Here is a 17,727-nt window from a genome sequence, read left to right on the forward strand (position 1 = left end):
GCAGACAGGAAGTACCTCTGTGTTTAAACTTTTCATTGTGATGGCTGCATGCAGTTAGGGTTTGTCAGGCACTGTCGTCTCTAGTACTCTCAATTCCAAAGACCATATGTGAAGATTTTTTTTTTTTTTGAGAGATTTTTGTTATAAGGTATGTGAGTTCATCAGAGAGACAGACAGAGAGCAAGAAATCACCCCCTGAGGGGATGACCACGTTGGAATCCCTTCTCCACTCTCCTCTTGGGATCTTGGGCACACATGCACCTAGCATGAGTTTTAAGCCACCAGGTCTGGGACTTGAACTGTGTTCAACTACGTGGGAGTACAGCAACATAACCATTTCGTCATCTGCTGGTCCTGTGCAGATCTTTTCAACAGTACACTGCTGAGAATTTTTCTTCAGTTTTCTATGGTGCTCTGTGATTTTTACTAGGTTGTGGCTAAGCGAGGCATCTTATTTGAGGAGAGACTGAAGCTAGTGCTTTGGAATGTTAAAGCACTAGATGAGATCAGAGTGATGTGTGTAAAATAAATTGGGACCTTCAGGAGCATATTGCTGTGATGGCAAAGTCCACTTGTTTCAGGGCACGTTTTCATCACCCTGTGTGGATGTAGCTGAACTCCCCTGCCTGGAAGACCTCAGTGTAAATCTATATCAAGGGATCAGAGCTGGGATGAGTGTTCACTAATGGTGTATATATTCACTTTTTGGACACTAACCTCCCTCTGTGGTGGAGTAAGACACTGGAAAACCTAGTGTCTCGGAGGTAATCTTTGTCACTTGATTGCTACATCTTTTCTCAAGCCCTGAAGGACTTGACTTGTGAAAGCTTTCCTATCAAGGCAAATACAGAATTCTGCAAACATCATGTCTCCCGAGTCTTAGATTAGGAACGGTTTAGGGTCAGAAAACTTCAGAGGGAGACAAATGTTATTAGCTGAGCTATTCTCCTTGTCTTTGGTAAGGAGCCTGGACATAGAAAGGTCTCCCCTTTGCTGTCTGTCGTCTGATGCCCTGGGAGCCAAAGTGAGGGACATCTGAGATGTCTTCAAAGAAAAGTGGGAGACGGGTTTTTCTTTGAAGTCCTCCCCCATGAAACGTAATAAATGATCCTCAGAGTAGCCAGGTCAGCCGCCAGAGTTGGTTTGTTTGCCTTTCTCTAGTCCCCCTGACTATTCTTTTTTGGAATCACCTACTTCCTGTCCTCTCTGATGACAACCTACGTCTTTGCTTCCACACTGCTGCTTTCCCTGCTACTATCTTGACTTTTGAATACTAAAAGGAAACAGGCCTCCTCTGAGACCTAAAGAACCCAGGTAAGCGCTTGAAGGAACAAGATACCACGGCAGGAGGACAGCAACCCGGGCTGTCCCTAGTCGGCGCTGGTTGCCCACAGCCTGTTAACGCCTGGCAGGATCCTAGCGTCCTAACACGCTGGAAACGGGGAGGGGCGGGGCCTCCTAACACGCGGGGAACGGGGAAGGGCGGGGCTTTCTAACGCGCGCCGGATGGGCTTGGCGGGGCGGAGCCGCCTAACTTGGGGCGGGGCCTCCCGCCAGCCCTCCCCGGACCCTCTACTGCGCATGGCACGTTGCGTACCTCCCGCCCAGCAACCGGCCTGGCGGCGGCGCGGCCATAAAATTGAGGAGGCGGAGCCGAGACGGGATCGAGACTGCTAACTCCAAGACCAGGTACCGGGCTAGCTGGGCGGCCGACTGGTGCGCTCCAGCGAGCAGTCCTTCCTCGCCCTGATGCCGACCCCACCTCCTCAGGCCCAGGCCATCGTCACAGCGCCTATCCCGGGCTCCTCCTCGCCCTCCACGGGCCCTCTTTAACCGGTGACCTCGGGTCTTGCCATGAGGAGCCGCAGCTCGAGAGCAGAAATAGGTTTGGGCCTGGCGGGGAGACGCCGGAGAGGAGTTGCCAGGCGGCAGAGGCGAGCTCCGGCTTTCCCTCCTCTCTTACCCCCCGAAACTTGAGGTGGAGAATCTGAGACCAGGTGTCAATTTGTGCTGCCCGAGCAGATCCTGGTGCTCACCTGTCCTCCTCCCCATCCCCATCTCATTCCTGACTGCACAGGCAGCAGGTCAAGCCCCCGTAAGGACACAACATCCGGTTGATTCCCAGAATCAGCCCGAACGAAGCGTCTAATTGTCTTTGTTTTCCAAGAATTGTTCAAGTGCCTGCCGTAGATTTGGAGCCTGAGATGGAGAGTGGAGAGAGTAGCGAACGGAGGAAGGCGCAGTTTTCAGGGAACAGGGAACTAAGCTCTACTCAGCTTTCTGCTCATAATCTTAACATACTTTAACTCGAGCCGCCGGGATCGTCCTTTCCTTTCTGTCCTCTCTGTTGAGGTAGACCCCACTCCGGTATGTATTTGCAGCATTAGACAGTTTTCCGTCGGTGGATTGATAGTTTCGAGAGATACCCAAGACTGTTTCTTGTCCCCTGAGAGGTGATGAAGAAACCAAACCGGATTGTCTGCGTCAGGCCAGGAGCCTATTAATTCAGCCATTAGTTACACTGCGGAACTGGTCAAATCCTTCCTTCATCTTTCAACAACCTCTTAGAGGTATTTGGGCTCAAACGCAGTGTTTATAGTTGTAACCCCAGACACGGAGGAAATTTGAAAATCAGTGACAAAAGTAGGGACAAAGAGGGAAAAAATTAAATCAAGGTAAATGAATTCTTTCTGAACCAGTTGGTACCTGGTCATCAGCATTAGTTAATCAAGTGATGTCTTCTCAGTCATCATTTCATCTTTGTGCACCTGTCCTTGAAACTTCTCCCTGGGCTTCTCTATTATCACTCTGATTTCTGAACACAGGCTTCAGGACAGACTTACCCAAGTGCCTACTACTTGACTGCGACTTTGGGCATTTAACCTCCCAGAGCTTTAATTGCCCAATCAGGGGGAAAAATGGGTATGATAATAGTTACTGTGAGCTGATCTGTGCAAGCACAGTGCTTTAGCACATAATAGGTTTGTTGCTGTTAGTATTTTTACTATGATTAATTAAACAAATATCTTGGAAGCACAGCAGCCCCTGGGGATGCAGCACTGAGCAGGATTCATTAGTTGGAAAGAAAAACAGGCAACTGAGAGTGAAGTAGACGTAGGGATTGAACTGGGGAGTTGAGGTCAGGGAGGGCTTCCCTGTAGCACAGAACACATGAGAGAGCTCCGAGGGACAGGTCAGGGTGTCCCAGGGGAGAGGAAAGGTGATCCAGGAAGAGAAGCGGGATCTTTAAAGTGTTACTTTGGGGATCTGTTTCCTAGCTGTCGTTCAAGGACTGTGCCCTACATATGGACCTGTCCCTAGGATTATTTCTCACTCTTCTGGTTTTCTCTCATCATTTCCTTTTTGAGGGAGTTCTAGTTACTCTTCTAACTTTAGCTGTGGACCGCCAAGTTCACATAACTATTTATTTTTTTAGTTCCATTTAATATTTTTAAAATTTGCTATAGGGTACATGTGCTCACCATAGACAGGCAGAGAGAGAAGGAAAGTGAGAAATAACCCTCCAGGTCCAGGACTCGAACCGGGATCAGCCATGTGGCCTTAACTACTATACCACCTACTGACCTAACCACTTTCTTAAGCATTGGTCCTACTTTTCTTTTTCTTCTTTTCTTTTCTTTTTTTTTAATTTTTGCTATAGGCTGTATGCACTCACCAGAGAGAGAGAGAGAGTGGGAAAGTGGGGAAGCACCCCCAAAGGGCGATGACCACATGGCAGTCCCTTCTCCATTCCGATCTTGGAACTTTAGGCACGCATGCACATGTACCCGGCATTCTCAAGCACTGGTCTACTCAGTCAGCTGTGTAGGATCCAACCACCTTAACCTCCTTGCTGCCTACTGGCCTAGTCCTCCTTTTCTAATTGGATGCTATATATTTCTTCTTGGAATATCTAACTGTCTTCTCAACCTCATGTGACTTAAAAACTCAAACTCATCTTTCCACCAAAACCACTTCCACTTCTGAGCCTTCCTGTTTCTGTCATTGACACACAATTTTCCCAGTCTCTAAGGCACAGGAAAAAATTGGTGTCATCAGTTGTCCACACTTAGAATGGGCTGCCTGGTAAGACAGTGAGTCTCTGACATCGGAAGTTTTCAAATGGAGACCAGATAATAATAAATCCAGGAGTTTGTAAAAGATATTCCCCCTGGGCCAACACATAGCCTAGTGGTTAAGGGAGCCAGATTCTACTTGGCCACTGTGGTCTGAATTCCACCCTGGTGACTTGCAAAACACTCCAGATGAATGTGAGTGTGTGCGTGCCCAAATCCCAACAGGATGGGGAAATGGAGGAGAAGGGATTGCAGTATAAGCTCGCCCCACTGGATAGTGCTTTCTCCCTTTCTGGGTGAGCTTTCTTTTTTTTAAGAATTATTTAACTTTATTTTATTAATTTATTTATTTAGTTTAATTTGACCAAAGTTTGACAGAGTGAGAGAGAAAGAGAGATAGCAAGCCGCCAGGTCAGGGAATTGAACTGTGGTTGGCCATGTAGGAGTCCAGACCCTCCAACCACCTCTCAACCCGCTGGCCCTGAATTCTGGTGACCTTTCTAACTAAGTACTTTCTAACTGAGTAATTTCTTCCTTGTTTTCTGTCACAGGGCACTTGCACTCACCAGATACAGTGAGAGGAAGAGTGAGAAATCCACCCCCCAGGGAGATAACCATGCCACATTCCCCTCTCTTCCATTCTCATCCTGGAATTTGGGGCATGCACACCCATACACCTGGCATGATTTTCAAGCCACCAGGTCCAGGATTCAAACCATATTCTGGCCATGTGGGAGTCCAGTGCCTTAAACACTATGCCTCCTGCTGGCTCCCATTTAAAAATACTTCTCTCGTTTAAATTGTTTTTCTTGGGACCAGCAGTTAGTGCCCAGGATCCCGAGAGGAGAATGGAGGAGAATGGATTGTGGCGTGGCCATCCCCACTGAGGGGATGATTTCTCGCTTTCTGTCTCTCTGTCTGTCTCTGTCTTTCTGGTGAGCGCACGTGCCCTATAGCAAAAACCTCTCAAAAAAAAAAATTGTTTTTCTTTATTCATGACAGTGTATGCATGTGTGTGCGCACATTGTGAAAGAGATAAAAGAAGAGAGAAAAACACCCTCCACGGGGGTCTGTCACAACAGTCCTGCCCATAGAATCCTTGACACGTGTGCATGCCCAGAATGTCTCAGACTGACCATGTCTGTTTTGAAGCAATATTTCCAAGAGATTTGCATGCATAGTGAAGTTCGAGGGACACTGCATTAGAGCATTGCTGTGTGTGTGTGATCATTCTATGGAAAGTTTAAATAAAAAGGCAGTGTCTTCCTCCTGCCTGTCAAATACAATCAATGCTCTGACGTGCGTTTAAGGCCTGTTCATTGTTCTCATAATCTGATTGAAAAGCCCTTCAAAATGGGACCAGCAGTTGGCGTAATGGCTATGTCGCTGGACTCCCATGTAGTCGACCATGGTCCGAGTCCCGGACCCAGTGGCCTACACTCACGCCAAGCGAGTGTGTGTGTGCCCAAGATCCTGAGAGGAGAATAGAGGAGAAGGGATTGTGGCGTGACCATCCCCCTGGGGGGTGATTTCTCACTTTGTCTCTGTTTTTCTGGCGAGCGCACATGCCCAGTAGCAAAAACCTCTCAAAAAAAAAAAAAAAAGTCTGCTGGAATAATGATTGGGATTGCATTCAATCTAGGTAAATTTGGAGACATTTTGACAATATTGAGTCTTGTAATTATGAACATGGCATATTATTTATTTAGATCATCTTTAATCCCTCTTAGCAATATTTTATAATTTTAGCAAAATTTATTAAAATTGTTTCTTTTTTAAAGAATTATTTAATTTAATTTGTTATTGTTATTGTTGTTATTTTAGTTTGACGAGAGAGAGAGAGAGAGAGAGAGAGAAAGAGAGAGAAAGCAAGCAAGCAAGCTGCCAGGTCCGGGATTTAAACTGTGGTTGGTCATATGGGAGTCCAGCACCTGAACAACCACACCACCTGCTGGCCCCCTATTTCTAAGTTTAATGTTTTGGTGGACATTATAAATGGCATTGTTTTTATAATTCTCCCTCCTCCTGTGAACTCACAATCTTCCTGCCTCAGCTTCCTGAGTGGCTGGGATTATAGGCACACACCACCATGCTGGCTTTTGTTTGCTTGTTTCTTTCTTTCTTTCTTTTTTTTTTTTAAAAGTATCAATCTGGGGTCAGCAGGTGGCATGGTAGTTAAGGGTGCTGGACTCCCACATGGCTGACTGCAGTTTGAGTCCCAGACCTGGTGGCTTGTTTTCTCACTTTCTCTCTCTCTGCGTCCCTCTCTGGTCAAATTAAAAGTAAATAAATAAAGTTACATAAAATAATTCTTAAAAAATTATTTATTTTTGTTTGCTAATATTAATTATTTTCTTTATTTGACCAGACAGAGAGAGAAAAAAGGGAAAGTGAGAAAGCAAGCCACCAGGTCTGGGACTTGAACTAAGATTGACCATGTGGGAGTCCAGCATCCCAACCATCAAGCCACTTACCAGCCCCAGTTGGCTCTTGTATCTAAATTAATTTTTTTTTAATTATTTATTTTATTTGGGACCAGCACGTGGTGTAATGGTTACATAGCTGGATTCCCACATAGTCAACTGCTGTTTAAGTCCTGGACCCAGTGGCCATAAACTCACGCCAGGTGTGTGTACATGCATGTCCAAAATCCCAAGAGGAGAATGGAGGGGAAGGACTTGGGGTGTGGCCATCCCTGAAAGGGGTGATTTCTTGCTTTCTGTCTCTTTGGCAAAGGCACACACCCTGTAGCAAAAACCTCTCTCTTTTTTTTTAATGTCTCCCTCACCTACCTCTCTCTCTAAAAAAAAAAGATTTATTCTGTTTGTTGTTATTATTATTATTATTTTAATTTGACCAGAGAGAGAGAGAGGGGGGAAGTGAGAAAGCAAGCCACCAGGTCCGGGACTTGAACCATGGTCGACCATGTGGGAGTTCAGCACCATAACCACCATGCCATCTGCTGGCCCCATCTAAATTTTTTTTTTTTGGAGAGATTTTTTGCTATAGGGTGTGTGCGCTCGCCAGACAGACAGACAGAGACAGAGAGACAGAAAGCGAGAAATGACCCCCTGGGGGGATGGCCACGCCGCAATCCCTTCTCCTCCATTCTCCTCTCAGGATCTTAGGCACACACGCACACGCACCCGGCGTGAGTTTAAGCCACTGGGTCCAGGACTCGAACCATGGTCGACTACATGAGAGTCCAGTGACATAGCCATTACGCTAACTGCTGGTCCCCCTAAATTAATTTTTTAAGTCTAAGGGTTTTGGGGGTATAATCCTTAGCATTTTCTATATACATAGTCATGCTGTTTGTGAATAAAGAGTTTTATACCTTACTTTCCAATATATATACCTTTAATTTTGTTTTGCCTTTTTGCACTGGTGAGGATCTCTAGCCAGAAATTTCATGTTCACAGAAATGATGAGAGCATTCCTCTTTTGCTCCTGTTCTTATGGAAAACTCATGTTTTCATACATTACCTTTTACCAAATTGAAGAAGTTATCTTCAAATAGAAGATAGTTGGCCGAGAGTTTTCTTTTTACATCATGAATTGGTATTGAATTTTGTCAGATGCTTTTTCTCCATCTATTGAGTTCTTTCTCCCTCAGTCAGTTAATAATGTAGAATTACACTGATTCTTACTAATTTATTTTTAATTTTGCAAGAGGGCACATTCACTCACTAGAGAGAGGGAAAGTGAGAGAGTCCCACCACCACCACCATAGGGAATGGTCGCACTACAGTCCCTTCCCTACTTCTCCCTTCTTTTGAGATTTTGGGCACATGCACACATGTGTTTGATGTGTTTTTCATGCCACCAGGTACAGGACTTGAACCATGCAATTGGCCATGTAGGCTTCAAATGCCTTCACCACCAAACCAAAGGCTGGCCTGCATCTCTTTTGGTTGTTGTTTAATTCCTTAAAATTGTTCTTTATATGCCAACAATTTTGATTAAAGACACTTTTGTATATTGATTCATTTTTTTAATGTTAAGCCAATCTTTTCATTCCTGAGGGAAAACCCACTTGGTTATGATGTATTAGGCTTTTAGCCATTCTATTGATAGATATAAATTCTTTTTTTCTTAACTGTAAGTAACAAGAATAAAACAGATGGAGTGATAGGAAAAGGTACTTTCAAGAAATGGCATTTTTTAAGTCTTGGAAATATGTAACCAAATTTAAAACTTAGTAGAAGTGTTGGAAAATAATGTCAAAGAAATCTGGAAAGAAAAAAGATACAAAATAGGAGTGAAGTCAGTATAAAATTAGGGGATAAAACAACAAATACACTTTTTTAAGAAAAATTTTGCCATAGGGCACATGTATTTGATGGATGGAGAGAGAGAGCAAGAAAGCACCTTCATGGGACATGGTCATGCAACAGTTTTTTCTCCATTTCTCCCTCTCGGGGTTTTGGGCATACATGTACATGTGCCTGGTACGTTTTTCTTTTTTTGGAGAGGTTTTTTTGCTGTAGGGCGCATGTGCTCACCAGAAGGATAGAGAGAGACAGAGAGACAGAAAGCGAGAAATCACCCCTGAGGGAGGATGGCCACTCTGCAATGCCTTCTCTTCCATTCTCCTCTCAGGATCTTGGGCACGCACGCACACGTGCCTGGTATGAGTTTAAGCCACCGGGTCCTGGACGCGAACCGCGGTCGACTACATGGGAGTCCAGCAACATAGTGGCCTGCATCTCTTTTGGTTGTTGTTTAATTCCTTAAAATTGTTCTTTATATGCCAACAATTTTGATTAAAGACACTTTTGTATATTGATTCATTTTTTTAATGTTAAGCCAATCTTTTCATTCCTGAGGGAAAACCCACTTGGTTATGATGTATTAGGCTTTTAGCCATTCTATTGATAGATATAAATTCTTTTTTTCTTAACTGTAAGTAACAAGAATAAAACAGATGGAGTGATAGGAAAAGGTACTTTCAAGAAATGGCATTTTTTAAGTCTTGGAAATATGTAACCAAATTTAAAACTTAGTAGAAGTGTTGGAAAATAATGTCAAAGAAATCTGGAAAGAAAAAAGATACAAAATAGGAGTGAAGTCAGTATAAAATTAGGGGATAAAACAACAAATACACTTTTTTAAGAAAAATTTTGCCATAGGGCACATGTATTTGATGGATGGAGAGAGAGAGCAAGAAAGCACCTTCATGGGACATGGTCATGCAACAGTTTTTTCTCCATTTCTCCCTCTCGGGGTTTTGGGCATACATGTACATGTGCCTGGTACGTTTTTCTTTTTTTGGAGAGGTTTTTTTGCTGTAGGGCGCATGTGCTCACCAGAAGGATAGAGAGAGACAGAGAGACAGAAAGCGAGAAATCACCCCTGAGGGAGGATGGCCACTCTGCAATGCCTTCTCTTCCATTCTCCTCTCAGGATCTTGGGCACGCACGCACACGTGCCTGGTATGAGTTTAAGCCACCGGGTCCTGGACGCGAACCGCGGTCGACTACATGGGAGTCCAGCAACATAGCCATTACGCTAACTGCTGGTCCCTCCCCCCCATTGCATTTTTCAAGATGCCAGTTCTAGGGACTGTGTGGTTGGCCATGTAGGAGCTAGTTCCTTAACCACCAGGCCACGAGACTTTAATTATTTAGAACTCTATAAAATGGAAGAGACAGAATTATCAGATAATTAATTTGAATTCGAGGGTCCAAAACGTCACACCAAAAGGCAAAGTAAATCCAACTAGATAGCAGGCCAGCAGGTGGCAGAGAGGTTATGGTACTGGATGCCCCATGGCCAACTCCACAGTATGAGTCCTGGACTGGTGGCTTGAGAATTATGCCTGGCACATGTACGTGTGTGCCCTAAATCCTGAGAGGAATGTGGGGGAGGAGGGATTGCAGCACGGACATCCCCACTGGGGCGTGATTGCCCTCCCCCCAGCACATGTACCCTATAGCAAACAAAACACAACTAGATGGCAACTAGTCCTAATCACAGCAGGAGGACAGAGGTCCTGGGTAGGCAGTCTCCAGGGAAATTGGAATCGATGGGTCTGCATGTTTGGAAAAAATACATTTACATGGCAAATAGAAATGTTGAAATAGTTCAAAAAGGTAATAAATGCTGTATGGGGAATCAAGCAGATGAACAGATAAAGCAATTTCTAGGGAGAACGTGGGGCGGACGAGAAAGGAGACATGGTCTTCTTTGTTTGCTATGAACCGTGTTGAAGAATCATACTAATGTAAATATGGACTATAATCTAGCCACAAATTATGGCAGAATTATGTTCAGACTTCATCTACATGGTGGGCAGTTAGTAGATATCTAAAGGTGTTAAGTCATAGCCATATAAACATTACTTAAAAATGATGATTAAAGGCAGGATGAACAGCAAAAATAGTTGAAGATAATTGCTTCTGGTGGGGGGGGGCTTTTTGGGGGGTTGGATCAAGAGAAATTTGGAAATGAAAGGAAACCATATAATAACACACTTCTTTTTCTTTTATAGAAATTGCAGAATTTCAGAATGCACTTGGCCAAAGTACATCCAGGTTTAACATTCCTGACAGTTTTTCCCACTAAATCTTAGAATCTAGTAATATATAGGTCTAGTATAATGCTTTCAGTGGCAGAAATGTAGTTTTTGTTCATTGAAAGATAGTATTTTGTTGTTTTAGAGAGAGAGAGAGAGAGAGAGAGGGAGAGAGAGGTTTTTGCTATAGGGTACGTGCACTTGCTGGAGAGACAGAAAGAGAGACAGAGAGCAAGAAATCACCCCTCCCCAGGAGGGATGGCCACATCACAATCCCTTCTCCTTCATTCTCCCCTTGGGATCTTGGGCACATTCACACATGCACTCCGCGTGAGTTTAAGTCGCTAGGTCTGAGATTCAAACCTCGGTCGACTATGTGGGAGTCCAGCGGTGTAACCATTATGCCTCCTGCTGGTCCCAAAAGATAGTTCTATAAAAGGAGATTTTACTGGGCCAGCAAGTGGTGTGGAGGTTAAGGCGGCTGGATCCCACATGGCTAGCTGCATAGTTCCAGTTCCAGACCCTGAGGCTTGAAAAACATGCCAGGTGTGTGTGTGTGTGTGTGTGTGTGTGTGTGTGTGCGCGCGCGCGCAGGCTTGCCCAGAATCTCTAGAGGGGCCTGGAAGAGGAGGGACTGCAGTGTCTAAAAAAAGAAAAGGAAAAAAAAAAAGATATTTTACTGATTCTTTGTTTCCATTTTCCTTTTAGGTTTGAGTTTTTGAAATTGAAGTAGGTCAACACATTTAGGAACTCATGTCTTTTCTTGTAAGTAAACCAGAGCGAATTAGGGTGAGTGTTTCTATTCTTCTGGCTTTACTATTTTTGTTTTCTGAAAAGTTATGTGTTTGGCAGATAGTGTAGGTGGTTTTCTCTGTGCTGCCCAGAATGACATAGAAGTGAGGCTGTAGGAAATAGGAAGGCATTGCAGCCTCTACTCCCAAGAAAAGAGCTTTCAGGCAGAGGCTGATCAGAGAGCCAAAAAATACCATTGGCTTGTCTGATAGAGAAGAAATTATGAATTTCAGTCATTCAAGGTTAAGTGAGTTAATGCCCCTCTCAGTGTAGACATGTAACTGCTAATGATTTCCCTGTTTCCTCTGTGTTTTTGATGGGTTTTGTGTGTTGTAAGAAACAGCACAAATTGGACTTCCTAGAACAGTTTTTTCTAAGCATTAATTTTAATTGAAGACTTTTTGGACATGGAAAACGATTGTATCTCAAAACCTTATCAACTAAAATGACCTGAAGGACAGATACTAGGTTTTCTTCCTTTACAAGCTCCCATGATTTCACAGAAGAGTATCTTATTTATTATCAAGTACTTAAATTATAAGTGCTGTAGTAATTAATTTTTCTAGCACTGTGTAAGTGCTGTGAGACATTATGAGTCTACTCTCTCTAACTATTAAATCATAAATTACATTTAATGGTACAACGCATATCGATTTTTATATTAAGTTTTTAATCTACAATGTTCTTTTTCTTTTTTCTTTTTTTTTTTAATGAGAGAAAGAGCATGGGAAATGGAGAGAGAGGAAGAGACAGGTACTTTTGACAGGGTTTCCCTAGGTCATTGTCCTGTCCCAGCCTCGCAGTTAGCTAGGCTCACAGGCATTTGCCATTATGCCTGGCTGTTTAGGTTGGGCAGGAAACTGAACCCAGGCCTCCCATGTGACCTCAGCCACCTCCCACTGCACCTTAGCCACCAAGATGCATTGGCACCTTACTACCTGTGCCACCCTCTCATTGTGCCGTTGCAGCTCGGCCTGTTAATATGTATTTATTTATTTATTTATTTTAAGAGCAATTTTGCTATAGGGTGCTTACGCTCATTGGAAAGACAAAGAGAGACAGAAAGTAAGAGATCACCACCCAGCAGGATGGCCTCAGTTTAATCCTTTCTCCATTCTCCTCTTGGGATTTTGGGCAAGCATGCTTTCGTTCCCAGTGTGAGTTTTAAGCTGCTGAGTCTGGGACTCAAACCGCTGTTGACTGTATGAGAGTCCAGCAACGTAACCATTACGCCATCCACTGGTCCTGTTAATTCTTTTTTTTTTAAATTTTATTTATTCATTCACACATTCGTTTATTTTTAATTTGACAGAGAGAGACAGACAGACAGAGAAAGAGAGAGAGAGGAGAAGTGAGAAAGCAAGCCACCAGGTCTGGAACTCGAACCATGGTCAGCCATATGGGAGTGTCCAGTGCCTCAACCACCATGCCACCTGCTGGTCCCCCTCTTTTTTTTTTTTTTTTTTGAATTATTTTTATTTAACTTTATTATTATTATTTAATTTGAGAGACACATAGGGAGAGAGGGAAGTGAGAAAGCAGGCCACCAGGTCCAGGACTCGAACTACAATCAGCCATGTGGGAATCCGGTGCCCTTAACCATGCCATATGCCGGCCGGTTCCCCCATTAATTCTTTTTTAATTTGGGAAAACATTGTTATAGAGAAGGATAAAGAACGATATTATAGTTCCAATTTGTAATATATATTAATTTATTTCCAGATGTTAGTCTTTTTTTCCTATGTTTATGTAGATGAGAACAATTTCTATTGGAAAGCATAAACTTCACGGTCAATTAAGAAGAAAAAAGGAATCTCTCCCTAGCCTGAACTCTGCCCAGTGGAAACAACTCCCAAGCCAAATTTGAACACTAGTTCTTAAGTGAAACCCAATCTTGATTCCATTACTTTTAAATATGAGCTGCTTTTCTGTTTCAACTTAGCCTGATTCAAGTGAAACCAGACCACTGATCTGTATAATGGAAATCGAATACTTATTTGAAATAGGCCAGTACAGCAGACCATAGATTGGTCCTGCTAGTTTGGTCCTTAGAAACGTGGTAGAAATTGTAAGTGATGATACCTTTAGAAAACCCAGTGAATAAAAAAATAAGCACCTTGTTGTGTTTTCTTTTACAAATTAAGAGAGGCTTGTGAAAACCTGCTTTCTGTGTTGTGAATTCCAAAAATAGTTTTTAAATTGACAATTAATGATTTGGAATAATTAGCTACAAAAAGTAGTTTTGTATATAAAAAACCCAAAAACATTATTTTTACTAGGGACCAGCAGTTAGCGTAATGGCCATGTCGCTGGACTCTCACATAGTCGACCGCGGTTCACGTCCCGGACCCGGTGGCTTAAAACTCACGCCGGCACGTGTGTGTGCCCAAGATCCCGAGGAGAAGGGACTGTGGTGTGACCATCCCCCTCTGGGGGGTGATTTCTCGCTTTCTGTCTCTCTGTCTGTCTCTGTCTGTCTGGCGAGCGCACGCGCCCTATAGCAAAAACCTCTCAAAAAAAAAAAAAAAGAATGATTCATCAAACTAGGCAAAGAGAAATAGAGAAAGGAATTAATACGGTTTTTAAAGTTGATTTCAAGGTTCTTTTCAAAACCGTTCCATAGACACATACCCTGACAGCACGCGATTCTGTTTTTTGTAGTTGTGTTTTTTGTCTGTCTAAAAGCTGATAGCTAATTTGTTGTGGCTTGGAAGAAATACTAATTCTCTTTGGGGTTTTCTCTTCAGCGGTGGGTCTCGGAAAAGTTCATTGTTGAAGGCTTAAGAGATTTGGAACTATTTGGAGGTAAGTACAATTTGGCGTTTAGTTATCACTTTAGGATAAATATCACTATTCTTTAGTTAACTGCGACTGTGTCCATTAATGGCAATTAACAGTTCACATTCTAGTTCTGCAGTTATTGGATTGACTTGGCTCTTTCTGAATCTGTGGTGTCTTAAAGATCTGAGTAGTAATCTGGCAGTGGGCCTTGACCTGTCTTGATTGTTAGAAAACCTGTATTTACTTACAAGCACATATGTTTCTTCTAAGTGTTTGTCCAGTTAATATACACCTTAAAGACTTAAAAACTAAAATAATACTGCACAGGTAGTAGTGATGTAAAAGTTCTGGTTTTACTGATCAATCTAGTTGACTCATTTCTTTCCGGTAGAAATGAGACTTAAGAAGACTAAGGAAAAATTAGTCAGGACAAAAATAGTAACTTCCTGTTGAAAGTCTAAATGTTGATTTCAGAAGTAAACTTTAAGGTTTAATAGGATAAGCCATTCCCCTTTGGCCATTTTAAAAGTGAGCCTAGATTTTAGAACACAGATATCTTTTTAAAAAATAATAGGGGCCCTATTCTTTGTCTTGATACCGAGAGACTCTTTTAGGGTTCTGTAGCAGCAGAAGCAGGTTATCAGATTAAGAGCATTGATTAATTAACTGATCCAGAAAATCTTCAGGTAAGCTTAAGAAATTAAAAACTCAATACTTCTTACTTACTATGTAGTATGTATTCATTTATGTTCCCTAATGCATCTCAAAGAACTTCTGGAGTAGTATTATTTATGAATTTCATCAAAGTGTTATGTTTTAGACAAGTGGGAATTTAGAAAAATGATGAGTTCTTTTTGTTTTAGACATAAAGAATAAAAAATTAACTGCATGGTAAAGAAAAAGCTAATGGAACAAAAACACTGCATTCTGGTCTTATTCTCATTTTCTTCTCTTCATTAACAAGAATGAAATGCTTTAAAAGTAAACAGTGGCAGCCAGCTGCTGCCATAGGTAAGGCAGCTGGATCCTACATGACCAATAGCTGCTTAAAAAACATGCCAGAAGCGTGTACATATGTATCCACAAAATCCTGAAATTGAAATGGAGGAAGAAGGTATTGTGGCATGGCCATCCTCTGTGTGGGGGTGCCTTCTCACTTTCTCTTTCTGTCTCTCTGGCGAATGCACATGCCTTCTAACAAATTTTTTAAAAAGTAAACAATGGCATTGATAGAAACGGATTTGAAAGTTCAGTTTACAATGGATTAGTTATAAATATTCTAGTATATGTGAATCAAATTAATGGGTTTTGGTTTCAATGCCTTGAGTATAGGTTCTTTCTTTCTCTTTTTTTTTTAAAGAATTATTTTATTTTATTTATTATTATTATTATTTTAAATTTGCTATAGGAGATGTGCACTCACCAGAGAGAGAAAGTGAGAAAGCAAGCTGCCAGGTCCAGGACTTGAACCGTGGGTGGCCGAATGGGAGTCCAGCACCTTAACCCCACACCACCTGCTGGCCCCTCTAGCTGTCTTTTGGTAACACCCTGCTCTCTAATCAGTGGAGATTAAGGAGGTTGTTCTATTTATTGTTACAATTTGATGAAATCTATATTGCCAAGTTTTATATACCTTAGAGTTTGCGTCTACACTGGAAGATTAGGTCAGATGTCCTTCAATTTATTCACCTGGCTTCTTATTTTTGATGGACTATTTTAAATAACTGCATCTGTCATCTGTGTACAAGAAAACTGACGTTCTGGGGCCAGCAGATGGCGTAGTGGTTCCATCATTGGTCTTCCACTTGGCCAACCAGATGGAGTCCTGGACCTGATGGCTTGATTATCATGCCGGGTGCGTGTGCGCCCAAGATCTCAGGAGGAAAATGGAGAAGGGATTGTGTCATGCCATCCCCCCTGCTGGATCATTTCTCCTTTCCCTTTTACTGTCTCTGTCTCTGTCTGTCTCTCTCTGGCGAGCTTAAATTACCTATAGCAAAACCCTCTAAAAAAGAAAAAAAAACAGAAAACAGAAAACTGATGCCCAAGGGGGAAACTATTTGATAAATTGAGACTAGTTTACTCTGCAGCTAATTTCCTCTAGCAACACAGTTGGATACCTGACATATCTTAGGATAAAGTGTTTTCTTTGATTTAGACTTATTTATCTGGTTTTACATAGTTTAAAATATTTGAAACTGTGTAATTTAAGATATTTGGAAATTTATCACCCCAATACGTTATAGTTAAAAATCTTCACTGTGAGGACCAGCATTTGGTGGAATGACTATGTTGCTGGATTCCCATGTAGTTGACCACAGTTTGAGTCCCGGACCTGGTGGCTTAAACTCACGCCGGGTGCGTGTGCCTACGTGCCCAAGATCCTGAGAAAAGAATGGAGGAGAAGGGATTGTGGCATGGCCATTCCCCCTGGGGAATGATTTCTCGCTTTCTGTCTCTCTCTCTCTCGCTGTCTTTCTGGCGAGTGCATGTGCCCTATAGTAAAAACTTCTCAAAAAAAAATCTTCACTGTGAAGATATGTATCACTTTTACAGAATAGAGAAAATCAACAGCACGTACAGAATTTGTCTGATTTGAGAACAGAAAATTATTTCTGTTTTCCTTTGTTTTGTTTTGTTCATTTTCACTAAGAGGAGCTGAGTACCAAGTGCCTTTGCTTTATTTGCATTCAAAATGGAATGTATTTGACTTTTAGAGGATCAGATTAGATAGTGATCTCGTTTACACATGCTACTGTTCTACAAATTTTTTGCCTTTCAAAAAAAAAAAAAAAAAACAACCCGGTTTCCCGTCCCTGGACTCAAGGGAAATGGCCAGCCGCCTCTATTTCATAATACATTTTTTGATTACAATGTATAAGACTTTGAAACCAGCCTATTAAAGATAACACTGTGTGCCCATGAAAAGTAAATGAATGCCCAGCATAGTCGTCGGCTGATACCCAGGAAGAGCATCTAGAGGAGTAGCATTGCCGAGCCTGAGCCTGAGAGAGCCACAGATCCCTGTTACAGGCCCATCTACCTGCTGCATTCATACTGTGGATCTGTGCGTGTGTGTGTGTGTGTGTGTGTGTGTGTGTGTGTGTGTGTGTAGCACTGTGGGCACTTTTGGCTGTAATGACTTTTAAGTGGTTTCTATGAATAAATGTTTTAACTACAATAATTGCTGTTCTGAATGTGAGCGTGTCTTCTGCTAAAAAAAAATGCCAACAATCAACTTTTCTACTCCAGAGCAGCCTCCGGGTGACACTCGGAGAAAAGTAAGTGACTCCCTAGGCGTTAGCACTATGGCTGCTGCATGACAATGACTTCCTGTGGAAGTTCTGTTTTTTGGGCTTTTCATTTGCTGTTGTGGAGCTTTATTTGTGTGTGATTCTTTTACTTGAGAGATTCAGGTTTCACCCTGGAAAGATTTGAAAACCGAAAATGTCTCAGGCACTTTTGTCACTTGTGGGGATAAGATCGCCTCCCTTTCTCAACCCAATCACTCGCCAGCACACACCCTCCCACCTGCGGAAAAAAAAAAAAGTATGGTGGAGC

At 42.4% G+C, this 17,727-nt stretch overlaps 1 protein-coding gene and 1 long non-coding RNA gene across 9 annotated transcripts in view; one reads left to right on the forward strand and one right to left on the reverse strand.

The window, feature by feature from the left end:
* LOC102475874 (uncharacterized) overlaps nucleotides 1–17,727 on the reverse strand; it is a 67,156-nt gene that overhangs the window by 36,547 nt on the left and 12,882 nt on the right. The window lies entirely within an intron of this gene.
* Nucleotides 1,554–17,727, forward strand: part of STRADA (STE20 related adaptor alpha) — a 29,555-nt gene continuing 13,381 nt past the window's right edge. The window contains exons 1-4 of one of the 7 annotated variants that reach the window (XM_014587182.2): nucleotides 1,554–1,689; nucleotides 11,302–11,382; nucleotides 14,133–14,190; nucleotides 17,419–17,447. In XM_014587182.2, the coding sequence (XP_014442668.1) occupies nucleotides 11,347–11,382; nucleotides 14,133–14,190; nucleotides 17,419–17,447 (123 nt within the window). In that variant the 5' untranslated portion in view covers nucleotides 1,554–1,689; nucleotides 11,302–11,346. Of the gene's footprint in view, nucleotides 1,690–11,301; nucleotides 11,383–14,132; nucleotides 14,191–17,418; nucleotides 17,448–17,727 lie in introns of those variants that run through there. The other 6 variants (XM_014587183.2, XM_027771174.1, XM_027771175.1 and 3 more) reach the window with 6 other exon arrangements.

This window comes from Tupaia chinensis, unplaced genomic scaffold (genome assembly GCF_000334495.1).
Source record: "Tupaia chinensis unplaced genomic scaffold, TupChi_1.0 Scaffold000187_1, whole genome shotgun sequence".
In the NCBI taxonomy this organism is placed as follows: domain Eukaryota; kingdom Metazoa; phylum Chordata; class Mammalia; order Scandentia; family Tupaiidae; genus Tupaia; species Tupaia belangeri.